General features: G+C 38.1%; 1 protein-coding gene across 5 annotated transcripts in view; it reads left to right on the top strand.

The window, feature by feature from the left end:
* The window catches only part of CTXN3 (cortexin 3), a 32,579-nt gene extending 11,004 nt beyond the window's left edge, over positions 1-21,575 (top strand). Inside the window, exons 1-3 of one of the 5 annotated variants that reach the window (XM_080572541.1) lie at positions 12,673-13,804; positions 16,521-16,675; positions 20,624-21,575. In XM_080572541.1, the coding sequence (XP_080428667.1) occupies positions 20,671-20,964 (294 nt within the window). In that variant the 5' untranslated portion in view covers positions 12,673-13,804; positions 16,521-16,675; positions 20,624-20,670 and the 3' untranslated portion in view covers positions 20,965-21,575. Of the gene's footprint in view, positions 1-12,672; positions 14,080-14,134; positions 14,554-16,520; positions 16,676-20,623 lie in introns of those variants that run through there. The other 4 variants (XM_080572540.1, XM_080572542.1, XM_080572539.1 and 1 more) reach the window with 4 other exon arrangements.
* The last annotated feature ends 559 nt before the right edge of the window (positions 21,576-22,134 follow it).

Genomic DNA, 22,134 nt, shown 5'->3' with positions numbered 1-22,134 from the left:
TAATGAATAAGGTGAATCGGTGCAGGAAATGGACAAAGACAAATGTAGATTGATCTACTTGTGAAAAATCTCAGCTTTTTGGCATCTACATTATTTTAGTATTTAAATTTTGCATTTTGAAAAAAAGAAAAGTATAGCACATGAAAGTTGTGAAGCCAAGATATATCATATTTACATTATATATGTATATATGCATATATATTCATATTTATTTATATTGTAAGTTTCTGCTTCAATGACAGAGAAAGAGAATAATCTCAAGGGATCACATGTAATGTTTGTGGAATTCAGTAATTCACATGGGTTACATCAAATAATATTCTCCAAGAAATCTATCAATCTATCTATCAATGGATCTATCAATACATTACCACTGTCCCCTAATGCTAATGTTCTTCTCACCTATCTATAATAAATAAAAAACATGTTTTCCTCCAGTCATCTTGTGCTTTTCCATAGCTACATGGACTTTCTGAAGAAGTAGCAAATAATGAAAAATTGGTGTGGCAACTGACTGACTAGACTTACTGCACAGCTTTTTCTGATTCATTGTTTAACTTCTTTTCCCCACAGATGTCAGTAAGATTAGTTTTATTATTCAAATAAGCAGCTGAACTGTCTTTTGATGCTAGGCTCACCCATAAGCAACAAGAGCTCATGGGAATAAGTACCTCATCTGTGGTCTATAGAGATGGATAGCCCAAAAATGGGACACCGAGAACCTAATTTAAGTGCTATATGTCTTAACTGGAGAAGAATCTGCATTAAATATACATGGTAAAAGTACTGTATTCAAGTACTGTAGTTAATTGTTAAAATAAAATATTATAAATACTCCAGAATATTGCAGATTAATTTTTATTGGAAACCTACGTCACAGCTTCACAATTTTTATTGCAAACACTAGGATCCTAAATATACCAGAGTCAGAATAACATTTTTCTCAGTTGCAGCACATGCTTGCACTCATCTTGTGATCAGGTGTATACACCCATGTCTTTCTTTTCCCTTGTTAGTGAATTCTCAGCTTCAAACAGAAGTTTATTCATCCCCATGTGCATGATAGAGGTTTCTTACTTGCAAAATTTAATCCTGTTTCAGTTACTTATATCCTCATATTTTCTTTCTAATTATGTTAGAAATTATATTAGAGATCTTTTCTCTTCACAAGCATCTTTGTGCTCTGTCTCTCCTTTATTTGTATGCTATATTTCAGATTTTTTTGTTCTTTCTATCTCCAATATGTAGACCGGAGAAGAAATGCGACTAATACTAGGATGCTCAGTTACCCTAGGACTTATGCCCAGCTTCATTCTTCACCAAACATTATGCCAGTGAAAGGCCATTGTCATTCTATTTCTGTAAGGGTATTTGCTGATGGCGTGTGCACTAAGATGAAAAAACGAGTTAACTTTAGATTGTTTCTTAGCTGTTCTTCTAGATGTATCAGTATGAGTTTAAGGGACCTAGGTACAGTCCATTTGTTGAGAAGATAAAACTTATCACCTTCTATAACCATCTTTCAAGAAACCAAATGTAGAACAACCAGTTGACCTTGGTCTCAGTTTTTTATTATTTTATTTTTGTTGTTGTTGTTGTTGTTTTTTCCTCCAAGGAGTGTTTGGTTTCTCTGGAAGATAACCTGAATCTTCTCTCCTTTCCTCATCTTTGTCAACACAGTTACTATTGACATCTCCTTCTTTATTAGCAGGATTTCAACAATATCATTTTTCAGAATACCATTTTGTGTTTCAGTCTCTCTTGAGACTTTGCCTGCCCAGTTCTTCTTTTCTTGAGCACCAGTCTCTGCTTTACCAGGGTTTGCTTCCTTTCCTATCTTCCTTGCTACATAGATTTCTGTAACTGCTCCTTTCTCAGCAGAGCAGCAAACTTCTTTTCTTGCTTTGCTTGGTCTTTTATTTTTCTTTGACTCTGTGATCAGTTTTCTCTCTCAAGCCCTTTTCTCTCTTTACTACCGGGTATGGAAAGCCCTCTGGTTCAGCAGCTGTCTGCAGATGAGATGATGCCCATGTAGTTAAGTTCCATAATCTTCTTCATCACATTTTCAAGACCATGTGTATTTTATTTTACTGTTGTCTCCCAATGCATTTATGAGCACAGATGAACGTCTTGGTTTTATATTTAGTAGGTTTTTTTTTTTTTTCCCTGCCCCTAGCTCACAGGAACCTATGATATGTTCCTTAAAGATAGGCTCCACTTTTCTTGCTTTGGCAGGTAGATTTCTAGGAAAAAGTGCTACAACAATACAACACTTGAGAAAATGTCAACCTTTCCTTTCTGAAACATGAAGTATCTGAATGTGGAACACATAGTTACTAGCAAAAGTAGATTTGAATGAAAACTCTAACACATGTTCTCTTCATTTTTTCTCACTTGTGGCCATTTCCTTTCTTATTTTATTTCTTTCTTCTTCCAAGGAATCCTCACATCTCTTTGTTTTATTTTTTATTTCCATATCACTTTCCATCTGCATCTACTTTCCTTCAACCTTTCAGGTCCATGAACATGCATTATGTTTTCCTTGTATTTATTTATTCCACTCTTACCTTTGAATTAACCTTTTGTAGTCCTGTTTCAAATTATTTACCCCTCCAGAAGTACATTTTCAAAATTGCATCGGACAAGCCAAAAAGTTATTTTATTTTACCTTGTTACTTTTGGACATGAGGAATCTAGCAAAACAGACAACCTATCCCCAGGTATCCAGTGGATACCTTATCTTAGCAGAAAAATATGATGTTATTCACGAAAACATTGCAATTGCACCTTAAACTAAGCCTGTCACAGATTCAATGATTAATAGTAAGAAGTGCACAGATTTTCCTTATAAAAATGTGTGGAGCTAGCATGTGTCACTATGAAGGACATCTAGGAGCTCAGAACACTTCCAAACAAACTTACATCTGAAGAAGCATTGTAACACAGTTTCACAATATGGGGTCTGTGCTTCTTGGTGGGTAAAGACAGTAATGACAGTGATTTATGATACTGCTCTTCAGAAAACCAGTTGAGCCCCAGGACTGCCAAATTAGATTAAGGTGCAAAGAGAAGTTCTCAAAATATGGTCATGTGGTTTTTGTCTGTGTGAGTCAGAACATCACTTGAGAGGTTCCAGCTACACAAAAAGTTGCCTGCTTTTCTTTCTCAGCAAGCTAAGACAATGCTGCCAACTCCTGCAATTTAATTTTGGCTATTTGATGTTTTAATTAAGGCCCAATTCCTACTGGCATCTGACCATGCGAGAATTTCAGCTTCCACTTAAAGAATAATGAAGATTCTAGCCATCAAAATGCAGAAATAAGCACTCAGTAGGGATCCTGATGCACACTAGTGGCTCACAAAATGAAGGAGAAGGAGGAGGAGAAGAAGCATTCTTTGTTAAATATTAGACAAACATCTGCCAGAATAATTTTGGTGTAGTTGGGCTTGCCTTAGGAAAATCTCATGTTGGTTTCAAATAATGGGACTGAAAAGACCACAATTTCAAGTTTTGTTTGTAATTCTGGGAATAGGCTGTGAATTGGACAATGAGATTTTCATCTCTATTTTTATATTTTAAAGAATAATTAGTTTTGGTATTTTTAATGTAAAAATATTAAAGCACTTTTTTGTTGCTTTTGAGAATTTTCAAAGAAATGCATTTCACTGGGAAATGCAGTATCTGCAGAATCAACATAATTTTCAGGACATCAAATTCTGACAAAGTAAAATTAAATTCAATCTATGATATGAAGACACTTGATACATACATTACAAAACATTAGAGTTTTTCATTATATCATCAGATCTTTATAAATGATCTGTCAGAATAGAGTCTCCTTCCTTTCTCACAGAAAAAGCCTTCTCTTTGTGACATATTGCTCAGATTATGTGCAGAAAAAAATGAAGTCTACCAAGAAACTTGTAGACTTTCTAAACCAGAACTGAAAAACAGTCAATGAGAATGTCTTTATATGCCCTTTCAATAGTAATAAAGGATTGGATGAAACTTAGAGACATTAAATTTAAAGCTAAGAGAAAAAATATAGGTCAGTAGTTAGCTCACTGTAGAACTCATTGAAATGAAAGACACTTAGGTAAGAAGCAAAGCAGAACAACCCAGAGAAATAGATGATTTTGCAGCTGTTTCTAATATGAACAGTGTTTGCAGCCACAGCAAAACAAGGCTGTATTTTTTTTTGTGTACGGGCATTGCCTTAATAAGAAGCAAGGAGTATGGGTTCAGGTGAAGTACAACCAGTGCAGCTGTACTCTCAGCTTACTCTGAGAAAGCTCAAGTACCTAAGGTGAACTGCAGTGTCAGTGCTGTGAAGGCACCCTCGTTGCCTCTCAAATGTGAATGCAGAGGATCAGCTGTTTCACAGAGTGGCTACTCTCAATCTGGTTAGGGTGACTTGAAAAAAATTACTTGACTGCAGCGGTTTTACACTGGTCCTCTGCTAGAGGCATAAACTAAGTGGATGTTGCCTGTGTGTACCAGAAGTAGATGTGACTGCAAAGCAGTAAAATCCTGCAGAGGACAGCAGCTTCATTAACGCTTTCTGATGAGACCTGTGTCAAGCAGCACTCCTTAGGTGGTAGGGGAGATAAAATAGCAGGGTGAGACAGGGAGGTCTATGCATACAGATTTTCACAATGACTGGGTATAAGTAGAAAATGAGAAGCAAGATTAATAGGTTTGTTGTTTTGAATGAGTAATTGCAAAGCCCTCAAAGGAGTGATCTTAGTGCATGTAGGCTGCTCAGAGATGGGAAGAATCTTTACTCTTGATGTGCTTTGAGTAAGGGAGAAGAGGCTAGTAAATGTGACCTGGCACAGCTAAATTGTGATTTGTTCTTCCTCATTCCTTCAAAGGAAATATTTCAAGTAATTTCTGTTGGCACAAAAAAGACTAAATTTATCAAATAAACTAACTGACTGGCATTAATAGCAATATTGGCTTCTGAGAGATTCATGCTATCAGTTATGCTGTGTGCAGTCTAATGAATATTCTATTTTGAATAAAAAAACAGAGTTATCTATTTGAAGCCATGTAAGGATTTGGTGAATATCTCATTTTTCTTGCTGTTTGTTGGCAATAAAAGACTGAGTTAGAGGTTAAGGAGTTAATGAATCAATATTAACTGTTTTTATCCCCATCAGATTTACCACCAAGCTAGAGGAAAGATACGTGGATAGACCGGATGAGAGAGATACTGTTGTACTGTTGGAAATTATGAGAGATAAAAACTTTCAGTCTCCAGTTCTGTTAAGTCAGTTTCTTTAATAAGCTTCGCAATTGTTTCAATACTATTTAATATCTGAACTTTAAATTAATTTTAAATGTGGTTTTATCATCTGGAAAGCCTTAAGGGCCACAAAGTTCTAATGTCATCAGAAAGCTTTATTGATAAACATATGTGCTGATGAAAGCCGTGTGACAGAAAGCAAAGAAATGCTCTTTTGGTAGCATTTTCAGTGTTCATGGCTGTCAGCCACAGCTGGGAGCTCCCCCAGTACCTTATCTGAGCCTGCCTTTCACTAGACTGCAGTCTGCCTGTTACAATGCTGAAGGTCAAGACGCTGGAAGCTGACTTTCAAAACACTGTATCATCCAGTGGCTGGGACTAATCAGAACTGTTTAAGTGAATTGAAATATATTTTTTAAAGTATTGTGGACATCTTTTGCAGCTTTATGATACAAAAAAAAAGATCTCCCAGAACAAGGCTTGTTGTCCCTTTCTTTTTTGCTTTGTTTTTAATCTTTGACTTGTCAGATGTATCACATAGATTTTTTTTTTTCACTAAAACAATTTGAGAAGGGTAGAAAACACAAGGAGAGCCTTCAGATATTCCTTTTATTTTTCTTTAAGTGGAGAAATTAACCTTCTAGGGCTTTAATTTTTAGTATATCATACTAAATTTAAAAACACGAGAAAGCTATTTTTCACGATAGAGAAGCCATCTCCCAAATGGAGTTTTCCCCTCAGTTTCATATGTGTGGCCTTATCATGACAACCTAAGAAAAATGGGGCCTCAAGGAAAAAGTGAGCTTCCATCTTCTTATCCTTTGGGTGACAGCAGATGTACAGACAGCTCCCACAGGACCAGGGTACCTCATGGCTGGCAGTGTTACTGCTGGTGCCGGCATGGGGTGTACAGACAGTGTAGAGCAGTGGGAGTATGGATGGCTGGGAGTCTTGTCGTGTACCATAATAAACCTGTTGCAGTACCAGAAATGTCTTCAGTTTGCAGCATGATTACAACCTTAGTATCATACTGCGTATTATTTGTGTTTGCACCTATAGACACAGCACATTAACTGCTATTTTCCTGTGACTTCTTCCCAAGCATTCTAATGCACAGAAGACTCCTATTCCTTCCTCTCAGCCATTAGACTCCCCTCTTGCTCTCAGGCACACTTAACCGAAACTGTGGTTTTGCAATTAACTCCTTCAAGTACTCCCATTTAACTCCTTCAAATGCTCTCCTTCTTCAGCCTTCTTCCCTACAGCCTCTCCTCCCTATCTCTTCCTACAGCTTCTCACAGCATGCATGCAGCTCCTCTGCAAACCTGCTGAAATCACCCCAGTCCATCTGCAACTCCCTCCCTTTCCAACCTGGGTCTGTTACAATCCTACTGCATATCTCTACTAGAGGTAGCCACAGCTGTGGCACACCCGTGGACCCTCCCATCTGTTTGAATCTCCTTCTTTGTCTGTCTCTAAGGAGAGGTCACTGAGGAGTCATTATCATCCCCAGCTTTGCAGGAAGGCTTAGGATGCAGTTTCAAGTTCCAGCTAAACAAATCTAATAATGAGCTGCTGCTGAAAAGAGACAGTCCTGCTCCTCTGTTCCTCCCTCTGCGCCCATCTCTTGAGATGCTAAATGATCCGATGAGATTTTTTTTTTTGCTTTGTTTCATTTTTTTTTTCCAGTTGAATTTTCCATACCTGATTTATGATGTAGTTGCACAATAGCTGTGTCTGATGCAAAGTGTGTGGTGGGAACCTTCAGAGTTGGAAGTTGTGGGGGGAGCGAGTTTGCCCTTTTTTGTCAATAGCTTGCACACTGACTATGCTGCAGTGTGAAATGGCTGTCTTGAAGCAAGAATTAGGGAGATACAAGGCTGGCTACAAAGGTCATCAATTCTTCTTGTCTAGTGGCTACAAGGGAGTAAAGTACCAAGGGATGTGGGCAACCTTGATGAAATTGTAAGAGGGAGTGAAAAGGGGGAGCTGTAATTTCTTTTGTGCTGCCTAGCAAAACCTGTCTAAAATAACTTTAATTTTGTTTGTGATTTTGGTAATTTCTGTTCCAAAGCAAAGGAAGAAGGCTGAAAATTTTGTGTCATTTGAGATCTTTGCAGGTTATTGAAATACCAACCTAAACAAAGCGAAGGATGTGCAATCAACTGCATTACAAAATAGGAATGTATATGGATTTTGTTGATATGTTAGCAGTTATAATATAGTTTAAGTTGAAGGTTATAAATTTTCAGGTGTATTTCTACACCTTCTATTTGTAGATGGCAAACTTATTGATATGTAAAAATGCAGTAATGCAAAAGGAAGCTTTATTGCTTTAGAAATACATTTTGCAATGTACATTTGAGGACCTGGCATACTCTTCCTTTGTTTGTCACAGTTCAAGAGCATACCACCTTTTGTAGAGAGTTTTTCAGATTAATTGTGATTAATGTATGAAAGGACCTTTCAAAGGAAAATGATTACATTTGCTACCAACTCTTAAAATAGAACTAAAACAATTGCCCCAGTCATGAAAAACGTGAACTTATCTCAATTGTAAATTAACTGCAGTATTAAATAACTCTGTTGTCTGTCTGTGTGTGTGTCTCTGTGAGTGCTCACATGCTTTGAGTTCTAATTAAAGAGACTAATTTTAGTTTCAGAGAATTATAAATTCCATGAGACAGGACAGTGAGAGGTAGAATTACAATATGCTAGTTATTATGCTATTTGGAAAAGAGAATTGCACAATTAATCTTTTGTCACATCAAATTCATTATGCTTACATTTGAAATGTATTTTTTGTAGCCTTTGCGTATATAGTATTCCCTTACATTGGATAAGTGTTTTATGAACATTTACATAAATTAATAAATATTATATTGTGTTATTTTCTGATATAAATGTGTATAACTTATGTATCATATTATATCAATTGTGGTATTATACCTTTAGCTGTGGGGAAAAAAAGATCCATCTCATCTGTGTCCGTTTGACTTGTTGTTCTGCTGGAAGTGTGAAGCATTCATTATGGAAGTTCTGTGGTTTTTACTGAAAAAGCACTGTCACCTTTGGCATTTCTGGGTTAGCCAGCAGGATGACTTTCATTCCTTTAAGGCCCTAACTTAACTAAATCAGTGGATAAGAATCACTTGGGCGTTACCAGCTTCCTCAGCTGGAATTCTGTAGCACATTGTATAGAAATTTATCTGTAAGGGTTTGTTTAAGGGATCTACCTTTTCCTTTCATGACACACTTTCAAAGGATGACATCAGTGTGAAAAGGGGCAGCTTTTGTAATGGAAGCAGGATTCTTGAATGGGAAAAAGATACTCATCATTCCAAATTTCTCTAAAGGTCAGCAATTATATCACAGTTACACTCAGCCTCTGCTGAGACAATACTCTCTTGCTTCTCATCAGTAGCTCCCAGTTCTGCAAAGTTATTGAAAATAAGGACAAAATCAAATAGCAAAAAAGCCAGTGTTATGCTCATTAAAGTCTCACACGTATTTTCAAACTTGTTATACCAAAATCTCTCTGTGTTATTCTGAGATGACTTTTAAGGCAAGCTAGTTAATATGGGGATGGGAATATAAGGTAGGGTTTATAATTTCTTAAGCAATAAAATCTGTTCAGTGATGTTATTCTGGGTTTATTTTAATGTGTATCAGCTAAAAAAATATTCCTTTACTGACATTACTGAGCTGCATTATACCAAATTGTAATTGCAGTATTCCAGTGATGTTTTTGGAAATCCTCATTCAGTCTCTTAGTTTTCAGCATCAGAGTAGTAAAATTGCACATTGCATGTTTAATGGCTAGCAAACTTATGGAGTAAAGTTAGAACTAATTGTACACTTCTATTCTGCTGTGTCTGTGCAAGGTAGAAGTTTAAATCATTGCTTTTCTAAAGCTGCCATTCTTAAGATATCCAGTACTCTCTTACATGCAGACCCAATCAGAATTTTACATGGCTCCCTATGTAAATCAAATATAGAAGAGAAGTTCTTATAAAACTTTGGCTTTTTGGCAGCAGAAATGCTGTCATGTTGTGTCAGGTGTCACATCTAGGCTGCATTAAGACAAAATGGGGAAATAGAGAAAAATGCAAAGAAAGTCAATTCCCTTTGAAATCTTGTTTTTATGATGAATTATGTAAATGATGTTGGGGATTGTTATTTAATTATTTTTTATCCCTACAGTGCAAACTAAAGAATACAAATGAAGGAAATATAAATCAATACTAGTGAAATATCATTTGCAAACACGGACTCTGAGGTACTAGGTTGTTAGTGTATTGAATGCCACCTCCTTAAGATGACGGCTTATGGCTCTTCATAGGTATTACGCTGAAATCCATGGTGGCCGATCCCTGTTCCTGCCAGCCTCTGATGTCAATCAGAGGTGAGTGACTCAATTGCACTTCAGAGGGTTTTGAAGCAGGACAGGTTTTGTCAGCTTTTGTGGCAAAACCGTAAGGGAGATGCTAAGCAGGATCCTGAAAGGGGACCCATGGGGCACAGTCATATAAAACTAAAACACACAAACAGGAATGTGAGAGCTTGATTTTCCACTGCATATATCATGCTGATGCTTTAGGCATCTCCTGACAAGGTGTTGTAACCCCACAACTTATCTTTGTTCCTTTTTCCCCCTTAATTCTCCAGGTGCAGCAGCCTCTCCCTGCACAAAGGAGTGCTGTTTTCACCTTGTCCTTAAAAAAACATTCAGAAGTAATTGCAGATTAGGATCATATAAACAGCTGTCGACATTGGTGGTCAGAATACGAATGATATTTACACTGAATGCAAAACAAAATTTCTTCTTGCTTTCTCTGGCCAAGCTGAGACTCCTGGCTCACATATTTATTTGATCTTTTTGCACTGGTTGGTGTTAAATATTACAGAAGTAGATACAAACATAAGATAACCACTTTTACAGTGGGACTGGTGAGCAGAGATGCTACATAGTCTCCAGAGTAAATCTCAGTTGTAATACGACTTTTCCTTCAGATATCTGAGTGCTTTACCCTTCCCGCTTTGCCTTGGCACCAGTAAATATCGCTTTGCAGATCGCAGGCACCCTTTACAAATTTTTCATTAGAAAAATATATTTTAATTTCACTGGGTCCTGCAACAATAGCTCTAACGTGCCAGACCAAACACGTATGGGAGGGCTGAAGTAACCACCACAGAAAACGCCACTGACAGAGGCGGGAGGGGGCAGAACGGGCAGGCCGGGGAGGCAGGCCGGCTGGGCTTGGCCTAGCCCCAGGAGTCATGCTGCTCACCTACCGCATCTATTCAGAAAATATCTGAACTACCCCGTTATTTGGCATTACCTATGCAAAGCACTTTTGGACGCCCTCTGAAGAACACTTCTCCCTGCATAGACAAAACAAGGAACTGCACTGATAAGACAGTGCAACGAATCCAGAGTGGACTTATGGATGTAGTGGGCAGATTTATTTTCAAAACATCCTTTGCAGTGGATGTAGGGGAGCCCCAGCTGCAGCGCTGCAGGGCATGGGAGGAAAAGCAGGGCTGGGCATCTCAATGTCCTGCCAGGGACCACTGGCCAGATGCTGTGCCTGCTCTCGGGATGTTTACAGCCCCTGACAGCCCCTGCTTGCTCATCCAGCCAAACACGTGTCATGGGGAGGGATGCCTCCAGATGTCAGCAGCAATTAATGCCAGCTGCAGGAAGAAGGGAGATTCAGTGAGGTCAGCAACTTAACACGTGTCCCGTGGGCTGAACCCACCAGGCATACTCCCCATTCTTGGGGAGAAGAGGCCAAAGGGGCTCATGATTTTTCTCCTCTGCTTGACCTCTCCCAGCCTGGTGCAGGAAGCCCCATGGTGGCATCGGCCAGAAGGGCCACAGGTGGCTCAGCAAAATCACCTGGGACTGCACATCCTGCAGGAAAAAGCAGGCTGCACCTACCCAACCTGATGGTAGAGGGCCTGCAAGGGGGACATCTCCCTCTGAGCCCATAGCATGCCTCTGCCAACACAGCACGGTGCAGGCTGCACTCAGCAGTACCCAACCCAGAGAGCCAGCGACAGGTCTGTAGGTGGATGCAGAGGCACATTAAAAAGCCTGCTGGAGTGTCTCCCAGAGAGTTGCGATGAATGCCTCATGATTGCATTTATGACTTTTAATCAAAATCCATTTGTTTCCTGAAAGCTTGCCTTTGTTTACACCTTTTGGGACCAATACAGATTTTGGAACTGAAGCCCATGTGAATACCAAATATAATTATTTTCAAGTCTCTCCTATTTCAAGAAGTTATTAAGGGTGAAGCACAGCTTTATAGCAAAGCAAGTCAGGGCTATGGAAAATATTTTAATGGTACTGGCTGAGAAAAACTTTCTTTGAAGAGCAGGAAAGGAACTTTCCTCTTAAATAACTGGAGATGCAAATGCATCTTGTTACCAGTGCAGTAGGAAATTACCTGAAATACCAATGTTTCTGATATTTATTTCAGGAGTCAAAGCTATTTCCTTTCAAAGGCATATGCTCAGCATTCTATTTTCAAATGAAATAAGGACGTAGGAACTTGTAGTCCCTGGGGTTGCATATTATACACTCATTGCAGCCCCTGGAAGACTGACTTACAGTGTCTGATAAAAGCAAAAGTCTCACTCAAAACCTATAGCAGCCTAAAGCAGCATCAAGTGGACTATAGGAAACTGACTAATATCTGCTTGAACTCTCTATGCTGTCCTCTTATCTTCCCTCTTTGACCAAGCAGTGGGCCTGTGTGACACACCCCAGGACTTTTGCACTCAATTCCTGGCTCCTGTGTGTACCTTTTGGGGAGCAGACCCTAGCAAGAGCACTGCAGAAACTTCCTCAGTGGTCCAGCTTACACTATCTGGCAGCAGCACCCAACTTTTATATGTTAACCACCTGGATCCCACAATTACTTGTTTTTTTTTTTTTTTTTTCCTTCTATCCAATAAAACGCATACAGAACAATAGGAGAAAACCTCCTCTTCTATGGGAGTTCCCTTGTTGCTGGATAACATATCTGTGTTCTTATAATTTGTCTTCCTGTAAGAAATGAATCATTCCTTATTTTCTTACAGAATTGCTAAGCTTCTTGAAGCTGGGTGGATGAAAACATGCATCATGGTGAGGACAGTTTAAAAGGACGCAGGTGATTAGGAGTTTCTCTGCAACAAAAAGGTGTACCCTTTAATGCCCACCAGCTTGCCTGGATCACAGAGCAGTGGTGCTACAGTAGTGTACTGTTGAGACTGTGAGACTTTTTATTATGTGAATGAAGTTAAATGCAAAATACAAAACTTCTGCCTAATGTTATGAAATCACTGTCATGAAATTTTCTGGGAATGTAATCCAGCCTCTTTTATCAAGTCTTGTCATGAACCTTTCAGACCATGAGGGAGGAGGGGCTACTAAACCTTGGCAAATACCCTTCTAGCAGTTGCTTGCTATAGCAATGGGGTGGATAAAATATAGATTATCTACTGGATTTTAGGTTGAGAGAGTGGAAAATCCCCAAAGAAATAAAAGAGAAAATAAAGTTTGACTTTTTAAAGTCACAAAATGAGAAGTTCTGGTGGGACTAAAGGAAGTGTAGAAGAGGGCTTAAGATACCTTTTTGAAATCCAGTTTAGAGGCACAAGATCCTGAGGGACTCAGAGGATGCAGAACACAGCATCAAAGCTGACATGCATGTGTGCAAGGAAGAACAAGGAACTGGAAAGTCCTCTCTAGACAGCAAGAGGAGGTGCTTTCCTCTTTGTTTATTGCTTGCAAAGCATGAGAAGCCATGCTGTGAATGGGCTTAAGACAGACCCCCTCATGGGTGTATAGGGGTCTCTGATTGTCCATGTGGGTGTCCATAAAATGTCCGTCTCTGTTTTGTGTTACTCTGGGTGGCAGCTTTGCATCCTCTCTGAAACTATATTTTGCCCTATTATATGCACAAAACCATGGTCCCACACTACACACCATTAAGCCTGCCACCCACAATGCAGCTGGAAACTTTAATGATCTAAAATAAAGGATGCTTCAACAGGAAAAAACTGCAAGGGACAGAGAAAGGGAGATAGGTGGGATTTGAGTTTCAAATCTATTTTCCATATTAGAAGCCTCATGGAAAAATAAGAAGAGGATAATATACCATACTCTTTTCTTGCTCTGTGACAGTATGGAATATATAAAAACTTAAATTCCCAGTAAAAGATCAAAACAAATGGCATTCTGTCACCCTAAAATGGTTCAGGTTTCTGTGTGCATGTGTGTTTGCTTGCTTTTAAGTAGAAACTTGGGGGAAACAAACATACAAACAAACAAAAACTTACATGTTTTAATCTGTCTATTTGACAGACGTTCTAAAGCTGACTTTATTTTTTCCCATGGGAAAGGAAAACAGGAACCTTCTTATTTTAGTTATTTTCCTTCAAAATAAAACACAGCTATATCAAGGACAGTAGGGTGGAAACAAGAACAACTCTCAGGGCCAAAATGTCTAGATAAAAGTTGAGCGGTAAATGCTATGGAGTGTATCCTCTCCCATTGCAAGGTCAGTTTATTTTCTAAAGAAATATGCCACAGGAATACATATGACATGATTACATTTTAATGAGTGTTAATTCATGTATGTATAATCTTATTTTCAAATTGCAATTTATAATCATTATGTAAAGGTTAATGCATTTGAAGATCACAAATTGTAATAAATATTCAGATTGTCTGATAAATGCAGAGTTTACTGCCATTAAAAAGAAAGATTGCTGACAACAATCAGTGAAGAAGAAGAGAGAAATGCTAGCAGATTATAGCTCTGATTTTGCAAAGGTATGGGAATACCCTGTGATTTTTTATTTATTTATTTATTTATGGTACGCCTTTTGAATGTTAATGTTCTGCTGAAGATGGTTTCAGACAGCCTGTGAGGCTACTGCTGTACTTGGTGAAGCAGAATCCAGTGAAGAGTTGCTGAAGCAGAACTGAAATTATAGCCTCACTTTCAAGAACAACAGTATTGTCAACTAATTATTTCTAACACACAAGTAGGATTCTCATTCCATTTTTTGGGGAGATGTTTCGTTGATTTTTTGTTTGTTTGTTTGTTTTGTTTTTGTGATAAACTATAAACCTTTAAAAGGCAGCTTTTTATCTTGGGTTTTCACTGGTTCCTTGGTAGTCCTGATCCTTTATGCTTAGAAATACAAGAAATGTACAGAAGAATGGAAACTAAAGATACAACTTGTAACTACCTGTAATTGCTGCAGTGGGAAATGAGTCAAGTTCTCTCTGGACTAGATGAAGGTATTTGTTTCACAGAAATTGCTTGCCTAAATTTCCTTATTTATTTTAAAAAGTTATAACCTCTATATTGCATATGCATGGTTAACACTGTTACATCCTACATAGCAGGTTGGGAATACTGACAGCAGATTAAAAATTACAATAATTAAATGAATATGTACACCAATTATGTTGTTGCACATTCTTTGTTTTCTTTCTAGAAAGTATATTACAGTATATCATTTACAGATGTTACAGATGTAAGAAAGGGTAATATAAAATCCATTTCATGTCCTTTCGAGCTGCAAATGGCTTTATTTTATTTTATTTATTTAAGGATTTATGACTGTTAAGACTATAAAATTTTTCTACCTGCTGATTCACATAGGAACCAGACTACAAGGATTTTAACCATGTTACTCGTTTTTAAGGCTTTAGCATTTTTTGGTTATTTTATTATTACCATACATTTAAATATTCATTGTGGAGAAGACTTGCAATACTGATGCCTTTGTATCTGTATATCCTCTTTTAAAAAGAAGAGGGCATAGAGAGGAAGGAAAACAGTCTGTTGGGTGCATATTTCAAACCACTGCACAGGTGCCTGGATGGTATAAACACATTGGTGTTTCACAGATTCATGCATTCAGATCTTCACAGGTAGTATCTCATAAAGCTAGCAATTACTTTAGCAAATGCAGTGAATAATTCAAGCTTTTAGAGTAACTTTGACTTTTTCATGTATAAATCATCCTCACATCTTATACTATGTGTGTGCATTAATATTTTAAAGGTGAGGATTCATTTTAAGCATTCCATGGTGCATTAAATAAAAGTGAGGTGCATGGTATTGGAGAGAATCTACAGAAATAAAGAACCAATCAATTTCTATCTTTGTTTTATTGCTAAAGTTAACCCCACCAAGTTGCTTTAATAATGCCAATAGCTGAAAGGCACACCAAGAATGTCTTCTCCCACACAAAGTCTTTAAAAGCTGTTGAAAAGACAATGAAGATATGTGTCTGCAGGGAAGGGCAATGTCAGTTTGATAACAAATTTGTAAAAAAGAGGATGAAGTATAGCCAAAATAGGGTATTGTTAATACGTCTTCGTAAAGTATGCAGTTGCTGTTGCAAATTACTACACAGGATGAAGTACAAATGCATATAAGGCACATTTGAATACAAGGGTAGGGCATACGTCATTTAATTTTTTAGCTTTGTTCTTTTCTGTAATCGAGTTCAGTTTATTTACAACAGGTTCAAAATGCCAGGCACAGCAACTGAGCTGTGGGCACATGGAAATATCTTCACTCAAATAGTTTGTGTACAGATGTTTGAGCCTGAAGAAACTTGCCATGCGTTTTTGTAGCTAAGGAAGTGAGTAATCAGTGAAACTAGTATGGGTGGTATAGGAAAATCATGCACACAGGCTTGGCACAGTTGTGTGCTTGCTACATTCCATGGGATATTTCATAATGGAAACCCAATTGCTCCACTAACATAGGATACCTACATATCAGGCATACATTGTAAAGCACCCAGTGCAGTCACAGGACCACATTTTGCCCTTACACGTTAGTCCAGTAAATCTCGAGTGAACAAGAAAAGGACAAGATGGTAATTAAGTCAGCAGAACTCTAGCAGTATACTTGGCCTTGGGTCTAGTTAACAGGTCAAATATATTAAACCATATATCCCCATGAGTTGTTTTTGATGGTCAGATTCTTCCTTTCAATCTGCTTGTTTCAAAGGCCTCTCTTTTTGTTTTATGTGATATAGACAGAACAGTGCAATGAAGGATCTGGCAAGAAATAGAAATAAACAGATGCCACCACTAAATGATGTTTCATTCTTAATGTTTGTTGTTGTTCTAAAAATTGAAATACCCACTTTAAATCCATGTACACATAGAGTGTGTATGTCACATTTTAGTCTGGATGTCTTCAATAGATTTTTGAGTTAGCATTTCTGCATCTCTTTTGAAAGATGAAGGGCCAGTAATGCTAATCCGAGTGTACCTCAAGCTACGCTGGGACAACTTTTGGCAACTGAAGATCACTTCCAGAGCCTCTCTTGTGTCTCAGAGTGTTTGTGCCATACTCCAGCCACACAAACAGGATCACTGGAGAGTTTATGAACAGGTAGGATATAGAAATTGTGAAAAGGGTAGAAGTGAGATTCTACTCAGCACAATGAGAATGTGATTACCTACAGTCTCTTTGGTTGTGACTTTTCACAAACATAAAAGGCTTTCATGAGAAGAATGTACATATACGAGTGTTGACACAAAACGTCATTTATGTTGTATATGGTAGTAAAGAAAGGGCACTTTAAACAACAGAACAACACCAAATTTAATTGTAAGTTTCTAGAGCTGCAGATCTTGTAGCCTATCTTTCCATTAGTCCTACTGTTTTCAAAGTAAGAAGCTTTAAAATACGAGCCCTGAGGAAATCCTTTAACTATAGAGCAATTTTCAAGTAAAGTCATCTTTGAAACAAGTGAAATGCAGAAAGCCCTAAAAGACCAGTCAAAGGTACTGTGAAAAAGTTTTAACTCTCAAGAGTCCTGTGAATTTGTGTCTTTCATACCAATGTGTAGATAGCTCTACTAACTAATTCAATGTCATTTTAATTTCAAAAATCTTAGTGGCTTGACAATAAAAGCTGTCTTTTGGTGACATTTGACCAGATCTTGTGCTAATAGGTCAGCTTCTGGGTTGAAACTATATGAAAGATATTAAGTCTTGGGATGTGCCAAGGACTAACATGTCGATTCAATGTTGCTAATAATATGCAATTTCAGTTCTGTTTCTTTATTACTTTACAAATTTAGTACCTTAGAATGTAAGCACCACCTCAGGGAGATCTATAATTGAAGTACCTAATGGATGTGTGCACACTGGCAAGGAGAAATTATAATAACAACCTGATGTGGATAGAGTGATTTGCAATTGTGTACTTATTAAACAAAGGATTAGTCACATCTGCAAGGAACCCATTATAGAAAGTAATTGAATAGGGCATCCCTGCATTAAAACAAAACCGTAAAAGCAGGCCTATTTTTTTCTTAAGTGAAGGATAATCTGTTTGTTCTATCAACTTTATCTGAGATGTAAAAAAAGAAAAAAAAAAAAAGTGGGTCTGCACCTAGAGGAATCTTGGTTACATCAACTACTTTTAAACAACCTTGAGGATTTTCCACCCATACGATAACCTGGATCATTTCTGAGTGATTGGAACAAGCTGAAAAGAAATCTCCTGTCTCCCCCTGTCAGCCTTCAATCTGTACCACAGAGGTGTGATGGAGTTCAGGCCAGCTGGCGGAATTCTTACAAGGACTGCAGAGATCCTTATACAAGAAAATACACTTTAAAGTTATGTTACCATTTCTGTGTGGTCTCCTACATAGGTAACATTTTCTGTTGGAAGAAGTTTCTGGTGCCCAGCTCCAGTGGAGCTCTCCTGACACAACCGAAAATGACTGGCAGGGAAGAAGATGGAGGGCTCAGGGTCTCCCTTGCACCATCCACCAGCTGCTGCCTGTTCCAAGTCTAACTAATTACTTGTGCCTAGAAATAACACCCAACTAATGTCATTAGCTGGTTAACTTCTGTTTTCAAGTACCTATGTACTTGTATCTGTAGAGACAGTTAAACATCATTTTGATGCATAGGAAACAGTCGATGATATCACTAAAGTTCTGGCTTGCAGAAGTGCTCCAAACAGGGCAATGGTTTTGATTATGCTGAGTATAGTGCCTTTCTATGTAGACAGACTGCCTGTCCCCAAAACCTTATAATTGTATGCAGTGATGAGCATACTCAGAACGCTGTCTGGAGACCAAAGCCTGGGAAATACATTCCTTTCAGCTTTGCAATGTAGTCTTGTTATTTTCCCACTTATAATCTATAGCATAAAGATTAGCATTTGGAGTGTGAAAAGCTGCTAAGCGTAAAACTATCAGACATCCTCCCATTCCTAAAATAAATGAGTAGCACTTAATGGTATGAAAATGAAAATGAGCATGAAATGAGTATGAAAATGAGCGTCTGTATTATCCAGAATAGGTGCCCATACAGAGCCTAAAGGAAAATAATTAACTGTATTTGATTATCACTGAGTACCTAATTGCACATATCTCTCTGAAGTCAAGTTTCTTCAAAAACTGGAAAGATACTGTGTGCTGAGTCTATGTGTATTCAAAGTTTGACATTTAAAAGCAGCATGTCAAAAGCTGATCTTTCCTGACAGTTGTTTTCTCCCACAGTCACCTGCAGCATTGAAACAATGCCTAGAAAAATGTCAGGAAAGCATTTCCTAAAACACTCAGATCTGTGAGAGCAAGTATGGAATAGTGCATCTTGTGATTGCAGGTTTAGGGAAGAGTGTTAAGTGTGTATAATATGCATATAGCTGACAGTGTGTGCTTAAATGACATGGAAATCCATGACATAATGTGTGAGTGTTACAGTTTTCTGTAGTCAAACTACCAGAGGGCTTTAAGAAGGGGTCACCACTGCTTTTGACTTTCACTGTAGTATCTCTGCCACCATGTTACATGCCTGTCTCAATTTATATATTTCTTCTTCTTTTATAACAAGATTGTTTATCATCAGAATTATTTCCTCCACAAGGTATCATAAAAAAAAAATAAAAAAAATCAGTCAGCTTTATTAAACTGGGTGTTCTTTAAGTTTTAGCTCACTGTTATATAGTCTGCATTTTTTTCGGTTGGTAGATGAAACATGCTTTCAAAAGATGAGAAGTTAAAATTTCAAATTTGCTACCCTTTCATTCATAAATTGAATCAGGCAATAACAGTTGTGCAATTCCCATATTTTTGTTGCTTTAATACTTTATTTTGTTTGAGGTATGTTTTTTAGAATAATACCATCAAAATGATAGTGTGACTATGCTTTCTGAATCCACTTATACCTGTTAACTGGTTTTGCTGAGGCATGCTTGTAACTAATTACTGACCCAAGTCCAGTGACAGAATAGCCACAATCACTTGCAAGTTCCACTTGTGCATACTTGTGCACTGCGTTGTGCTCTTTTCCTATTTCTTCGGAACATGTTCAACTGAGACAGTGCTGTCCTTCGACCTTCAACACTTCTGTTCCCGAGGTCATTTCTCAGGTAGTGTCGATGACCAGGCCTAAGCTATGGCATCCAGCCGTGCTTCCTTCTTACTGGAAGGAAAACCCAGTGTGTGAGGGAGGAGGAGGCAGCAGCTGGCAGACACCCAGACAGACAGACACAGCAGCAGAAGTGCCAGGCCAGCGGTAGCACAGCCTGTGCTCTTCTGTCCAGAAACAGCCAAGCTCAGTCACAAATCTTGGTGATTCTCTTGATGCCATGGAGCAGGTGATATAAAAGACATTTTCTTGCTAACTATATTTGTAAACCTCATCGTGATTTTAAGTAAGAAGAGGAAACATTTGCCCTTGAGCTGCATTAGTATTTGACTTGTTTTAGACTGCCTTCCTAAATGTTTTCCTCTCATTTCAAACACTATTTATGCCCTTTCCTTATAAATGCTGCAGCGTTACAAACACTGGGTTGCTGCCTTCCACCTTGGAGACACATGCATTTTACTGTCCTGCATCAGATCCTGGTCCATCCCACCTCAGAACATTTCTGGTCACTGTGTATAAAGCCATAAATACACTTGTCTTTCTAGTCCCCCACGTAGAGTGGTATCAATTGCAGTTCGTCCATCCTGCAGCAAGGAATGCAATTTGTTTCCCAGTTGCCGTTTCTGTAGGTTACCCACTGGAACACTGTGATTAAAACCCTCATTTACCCTTCAAGGAAAGAAATGTTCTACCCCAGTCCAAATAATATGGTAGGAGGGAGAGGTTCCTGCCAGCTCAGGGTCTAGTGACATGTAATATCAGTGACTGAATTCTGCTATGCCAACAGAGCGGTACGGGATTTCTAACATGTCTCTCCTATGTGACACAGAGGCAGGCAGAACTGCTGTCAAGTCCTTTTCCATCTCATTTTTCTCCACTAGGAGAAAGTTGCATTGAACTAAACAAAAGGGCTATTCACAATTAACATTGCTTCCCCCTTGCCCTACAGATAACAAAGTGCATCTAAATGGCTTCTACTCTGACCTCAGCAAACTAATGATGAAAAGAAGGAGACTGTGGGATTATTCGTTTCAGCTTCCCTGGACGATGGATGGAGAGATATTCAGTGCCACTTTGGTGCCATCTGGGAACATAACATCAGATTCCAGCATGACCCTGGAACAGAAAACAACCTTTGCCTTTGTGATTTTATTATTTATTTTCTTGGGAATCCTCGTTGTTCGCTGCTTCCGAATTCTGCTTGACCCCTACCGGAGTATGCCAACCTCAACCTGGGCTGATGGACTTGGTGGAATGGAGAAAGGCCAGTTTGATTATGCTCTTGCTTAGAGATTGAGAATTGTTAAGGCTTATTTAGCACACTGATAAAGAAAGAAAATTCAGGAATGTATTTTATTTTGGTTTTGCTTTGCATTTTATCAAATATTGTAGGAGTTACAATATACACATATGGACACAATTTTTAAAAAATTAAATATAAAAACAAGTAAAATTTTTGACAGTAGTTGAGTGAATCTTCCCATAGGAAAAAGAGACAGGTTGCATTAGCAGAATGGTGCTTCCAAATGCATTGGAACAATATATAGTACATGTGATCTCTTATAACTGGATAAGAATCACTAGAGCAAATGTTTGGTTTTGTTTGTTTGTTTGTTTCTGGGATATTCTTTTTATCATTAACCAGACTGTGTGGAGGACAGCGTCTTATAAATGTGGTAAGAATGTCTTTTTATGATCTGTACATAGCAAATAAATTTCTCAAGCCCCACAAGTCTCATTTTTTAGTCCCATGCTCTGAAGACAAGTGAGGAAGTTTCTTGTTCTGTAAGATAAGTATGAAAGCTCTAGAAAATTTCAGGAGAAAAAATGCCTAAACTTTTTTCCGAGGTTTAATGTTCTTTCTTAGCATTAAACAGTGATTAAGCTACCTAATACTAACAAATCACTGACTGTAATCTTTGTTGTGAATAAAATGTGTAATGACTTTGGCCTATCTTTGTCTTTTTTGACAAAACTGATTTCTACTAAGATAAGTTTTTACATTGTTCTTACAACAGCTTATGCAAACAAATTTCAGTCTTGCATGAATTTCAGACTGTGTATTTCAAGCATTCAGTCAGTCTGTATATTTGGTGTGCAGGTCACATTGCATTGTTCCTTTTTCCTAATTGGATGACTGAAATATCAGCAGTGAGAATCAATGAAAAACCACCACCCCCTTCACAGAGAAGTATCTCTGAAAGTGCTTGTACAATGAAAAAATATTCCTAGAAGTTAATGTAAATAAAAACGTATCTGCATGATCGATTGAAGGAAAGAAACATTTAAAAGATGGCATAAAATGGCATAGAATGACTTACAGTCTAAGTGGATGTTTGCAAGCATGGTTTAGCAGTACTGAAATACCACAGTGGAAATAACATCTGATGTACTGCCAGGAAGTAAAGGCCACACTCCTGAACACACAAGAACCGTGAAAACAGTCCTGGTGCTGCCTGG

Source organism: Anser brachyrhynchus (assembly GCF_964034855.1).
Source record: "Anser brachyrhynchus genome assembly, chromosome: Z".
Classification (NCBI taxonomy): Eukaryota; Metazoa; Chordata; class Aves; order Anseriformes; family Anatidae; genus Anser; species Anser brachyrhynchus.
This window is presented reverse-complemented; position numbering and strand designations above follow the sequence as displayed.